The 5,000-nt window shown below is 54.6% G+C and overlaps 1 protein-coding gene across 25 annotated transcripts in view; it reads left to right on the forward strand.

Moving 5' to 3' along the window:
• Pax (paxillin) overlaps nt 1-5,000 on the forward strand; it is a 189,551-nt gene that overhangs the window by 109,947 nt on the left and 74,604 nt on the right. The window contains exon 1 of one of the 25 annotated variants that reach the window (XM_070134373.1): nt 3,572-3,799. The exons of 23 other annotated variants lie outside the window; for them this stretch is intronic. In XM_070134373.1, coding sequence (XP_069990474.1) covers nt 3,785-3,799 — 15 coding nt within the window. In that variant the 5' untranslated portion in view covers nt 3,572-3,784. Of the gene's footprint in view, nt 1-3,571; nt 3,800-5,000 lie in introns of those variants that run through there. One more of the 25 variants, XM_070134372.1, reaches the window with a different exon arrangement.

A 5,000-nucleotide genomic window follows, 5' to 3' on the forward strand; every position in this document is an offset into this window, starting at 1 on the left:
AAAGGGAAGAGGGGAAGGAGAGGGGACGGGAGGGGAAGAGGGGAAGGGAAGGGGAAGAAGGGAAGTGTGTCCCGAGTCACAAGCTATTTTTATGTGACGTAATTTAGGCTCGGGAGTCGTTGGCGGTGGTTCACGCAAGGTTAAGAGCGGGCCGGGCTCTCTTAACCGGTGTTTATTGACGGTGGCAGCGAGTAAGCAAGGGCGAAGAGGCGAGGGTTGTTAGTGAGGGTGAGGGAGGGAAGGGAGGGGGTGAGGGAGAAGGGGGGGGAAGGAGGGAAGAGAGGGCGTGGGAGGGGAGGAAGGAAGTGGGGGGGAGGATTGAAGGATTGGTGAGGGAGGGGAGGATTGAAGGAGGGGAAGGAGGAGGGAGGTGAGGGGAAAGAGACGAGGAAGAAAGCGTAAGGGGAAGGAGGGAATGGATAGGGGAGGAGGGAGAGAGGAAAAGAGGGGTGAGAGGGAGGAGGAAGGAGGGGATGAGAGGGGAGGGAGGAAGGGAGGGGATGAGAGGGGAGGAAGAGGGCAGGGGGTGAGGGGGAAGAGAGGAAGGGAGGGGAAGGGGAAGGAAGAGAGGGGATGAAGGGGAGGAGGGAAGGGAAGGAGAGGGAAGAGTGGGGGTGAAGGGTGAGGGATGGGAAGGGAGAGAGGGAAGGAAAAGAGAAGGAAAAGGAGGAAGGAGAGGAGAGGAACGGAAAGGACGAGACGAGAAGAAAAGAGAAGAGAAGAGAAAAGTAGAGGAAAGTAGAGTAGAATAATGTAAAGTAGAGTAGAGTAGAGTAAAGTAATGTAAAATGGAGTAGAATAATGTAAAGTAAAATAGAGTAGAATAAAGTAAAGTAGAGTAGAGTAGAGTAGAATAGAGAAGGGAGTTGGAAAGAAGAGAAGGGAGATAGAGAAAATAAGAAGTTGAGGGAGAGAAGGCAAAGATGGGAACCAGAAAGGAGGGAGAGAGGAAGTAGAAGAGAAGGAGGAGAGAAGGGGAAGTAGGGGGGATGGGGAGAGAACCGAGAGGCTGTGTGGGGTCGAGTACTCGTTCTCGATGGACGTCAATGCCCCCTCCTTGAAATATGTTTTGTTTTCATACTCTGTGTGTTTTATCTCCCTCCTTCCCTTCTTGTTTTTCTTCATTTGCTTGTCTTTTTCCTACCTCGTTTCGCGGCTGGTCTTTCATTTCATTGTTCTCCTCTTCATCTTGTTTTTGTTCTCCTTGAGTTCTCCTTTCTAAAATGTCTTCATTTCATTCTTATTTTAACGTTATACAAATTTCTTTTTCTAATCATATATTTTTTTCCTTTCTTAATTTTTTCTTGTCCTTTTTTTCTGTTCCATTGTCAATCTTAACGCATGTGTGACTCCCTCGCTGACCAATTTCACGCCCGCACCCACGCCCTCGCCAACACAGTACCTTCAGACTTCTATTTCTGAACGTGGTTGTACCTCACGTGCATTCGCGAGTGGGCGTGGGCGTACCTCGCGCGTATTCACGTGTGGGCATGGGTGTGGGCGGGCAGGGCATCGAGGGCGTGAGAGATGTGACGTTTCCCCCCGCCGGGCGCTGGATGCTCGCCTTGTATGGAGAGTAGCGCCCATCAGCTGTTCGGTGGTGTACGCTGTGTCCGCCAACAGCATGATCTGTTAATGGGTGAGTCGGCCGATTGTTCCGGCTTCCCTTGACGTCACGTGGCAGAGTGAGGAGGCGTTCATGAGCGTAGAGTTGGACTGTTCATGACAACAAAGGGTTTAGTTGGTAAATTGCAACCGTGACGTCACGAGATTCGTTGAGCGAGTTGAGTGGTTGTCCCGATGAGCGCCAGGTGGCGACGGCGGCGGTGGCGACGGAGGCGGAGGAGCTTCTCACCAACCGTCGGTTTTCAGCCGCGTGTCGAACTAATGATGAATGTGGGCGAGGGGGCCGTGGGCGGGTGGGCTGGGGAGGATGGGCGGGGCGACAGGTATGGGGGCGAGTGAGAGGACGTCTCCGGAGATAACAAGGTCCTGCGGGTCGCCCCTCGCACCTGCTCGGGTGAAAGTGGTCGGCGCTGTGCCCCCGCAGATGCGCTCGGGGGATGGCGGGGCCGCTGCGCCGGTGTACGCGGTGATTTGAATTTGAAAGGGTTTGAATGGTCTTTTTTCTGGGCATACCTTGGCATCGATTGGATATTCATTTTCCAGATGGGTGGATTTGGTGAAAGTATGTCTTGGGTTCATTAAGGAACTTCATTGGCCTTGTACATACCATTTACCTGATCATGGAAATGTATGTCTTTTGATTCGAGAACCATCTGTATATTTTGGGGAGGTTACCATTGATTTAAAAAAGGTTTAAAGTAAACGAGTCCCTCCTGCTAGAGTATTGGCTCGCTCTTTTTTCCATAATGTTTTCCTTCCTTTTTGTTAGTGAGAATGTTTTTTCTCTAATCTCTGTCGGTAAAGAAGTCCCTATGTTTACATAGAAACAGAGAAAAAACGAGTATTAGTACAGGAGCGATGCCCGTTTCGTCGTTCACGCCCTCTGCGAAGTCGTGAGTCGTCGCGGGTCTGCTGGGCACGTTTTCCGCGGTTGCACGGGGTGTGTTCAGCGAAAGGGTTACCTGTTCATCTTCTCCCCGGGGTTAGCTCTCCCCGGAAAGCCCCTCGGCGTTAAGGTGCAACAGGAAGTCCTCTGATGGCGAACAGGTGTGCAGGAGGCGTGAGACTCTCTCCCCCGCGTCGCGTGATAGAGTAAAACGATACCGAACGAGACGCGGCGGGGGGCAGGGCAGGCAGGGCAGGCAGGGCAGGGGTAGGGCAGGAGCGTGGCGCCGGGCTCGGGAGGGAGGGAGGGTGGGGGACGGGGAGAGGGAAGGCATCTTGGCACTCCTGGCAAGGAATCAATCAGGTTCAATTGCTTTCCGGCCGTGCCTGAGGCGGTCGTTCTTGCTCCTATGTTGACAGAATCCTTCAGGCGATTCTGTCGATCCCGAGGAATGAGGAGAATGCGCTTTTGGCGTAGAATGTGGTGAATGTTATTGAATCGTTCGTTTGGCAGACGGGCAGGCGGGGCCTTAGGAAGGAGAGATCCCGCAAATGCCCCTTCTTATGTTGGCGATTTTCTCGTCCCCTTTCGCTTGTTAGGTGGTTATCAAGGGCTCAATTTATGCACAAATTAATTGCATAATTAGAGTTGCATGTTGGAAGAGCGTGAGCCGCTGCACGTAAGGTCGCAGAGGAGGGAGAAAGACGCCCCGCCGTGGCATGATTGGCAGAGTAACGCACCGCTCATGCTCCGGGATCTCGCCAGAGCGTTGAATGCGACTTACTCATCAACGCTTCTAGGTCACCGCCGTGCATGTCCTCGCCACAGGATCATGATTACAAAAATGTCAAATCGACGAAGCTCTTTCCTTACCCCTGGTTGCACTAAGCGGCGGGGGAGGAGGTGTCCATCTTGAATTCGGCGGGCTGTCTCCCCCTTTCCCCTTCCCTCCCCCTCCTCCTCCTCCTCCTCCTCCCCCTGCTCCTGCTCCCGTCCCTCTGCTCCCTCCCCCCTCTCTTACCTCCCCAGCAGGCCGCGTCCGACTCCATGGCCGAGGTAGTGACAGTGTTCAGCTGGGCGAGGAAAGGTTCGCCTCGGAGTCTCTCGCACTGGGAAGTGATCTGTGAGCCGCCAGTGGTTGTGACGAGGGAGTTGTAGGCTGTGTTGTGTCGGTGTGGCGTTCGGTCTCGGAGTTACGGCGCTGGAATACCGCCGGATCGAGTGGTTCGCTCGAGCTGAAGGAAGGAATAGTGTGTTTTGACGTACTGGAAGATGGCTGCCGTCCAGGTAAGGGGGAAATGTTCTTCGATGTTATTATGAATGGTGTGAGTGGAGTGAATGCGTGTACATGTGTGCGTGGTAAGCCGAGTGTGAGCGTGTGTGCGCGAGACGGAAGCGAACATGACGCGGACGTAACCATTTATTTTTAGACGGGTGGGAAACACACCCCGGGGAGGCGGTGGCGGGGAGGGGGCGGCGACGACCGTAACTCCTGACGATGAGCTTGGTTTGTTGTGGAATATGCGGGCGCCGGGGCTCCGTCGTGTGCTTTGCGCGCGAGTGCCGTCGGGGCCGCGGCGGGTAACGTGTAGGAGTGTGGCATGCATAGGAACCGGGAGAGGCGAGAACGAGGAGTGTCATGCAGTGGATTGTGGCCATGCAAATGCCATGTGCTGTTGCGGGCGTGCGAAAGGCCTTTTCCGGTGGGCGTATGGGCGGAGTTTGGCACAGGTGTGAGGAAGGGGACACACACGGGGCCGCCCAGGGAAGGGGAGAATGTCGCGCGAGCCGCCCCTCGCTCTCCTGCCCCGTCTGACCTCTCTCTTTCTCCTCCTTTCCCCTTCTTCCTCCCCTTCCGCCTCCTCCCCTTCATCCCCTACCACGTATAGCTTCTCTCATTCATTCCACATGTGTCCTCCTCCTCCTCCTCTTCCTGCCCGCGACGCCCTAGATGGTTCCCCGAGACCCCGGGCGTCGCGAAGGAGAGAGTGGGCGTACAATAGGCTTATTAGAATGTCGACTTCACCCATAGCGGCGAGGGCGACCTTGTGGGAGTCGTAGGCTTTGGGTGAGGGGAGGGGGGAGGGGGGCTTCGGGTCGGTGTCGGGATGGTGTGTAGGAGGAGGTCGGCATCTGTCCCTCATATTTGTACTTAATGCGTGAATGTGTATGTGTGTGTGTGTGTGTGTGTGTTGTGTGTGTGTGTGTGTGTGTGTTTGTGTGTGTGTGTGTGTGTGTGTGTGTTTGTGTATGTGTGTTTGTGTGTGTGTCTGTGTGTGTGTGTGTGTGTGTGTGTGTGTGTGTGTGTGTTTGTGTGTTTGTGTATGTGTATATGTATGTGTGTGTGTGTGCGTGTCTGTATCTGTGAATATCTGTGCCTGTGACGTTTGTGTACGTTTGCAGTTGTATGAAGGCAGCGTTGGAGGGGCAGCTGAGTCATCTCGGAGCCCCACTGCCCTAGTGTGGCCGGGGCTGCCCGCTATGCGTA

The sequence above is a fragment of the Penaeus vannamei genome, chromosome 19, assembly GCF_042767895.1.
Source record: "Penaeus vannamei isolate JL-2024 chromosome 19, ASM4276789v1, whole genome shotgun sequence".
Classification (NCBI taxonomy): Eukaryota; Metazoa; Arthropoda; class Malacostraca; order Decapoda; family Penaeidae; genus Penaeus; species Penaeus vannamei.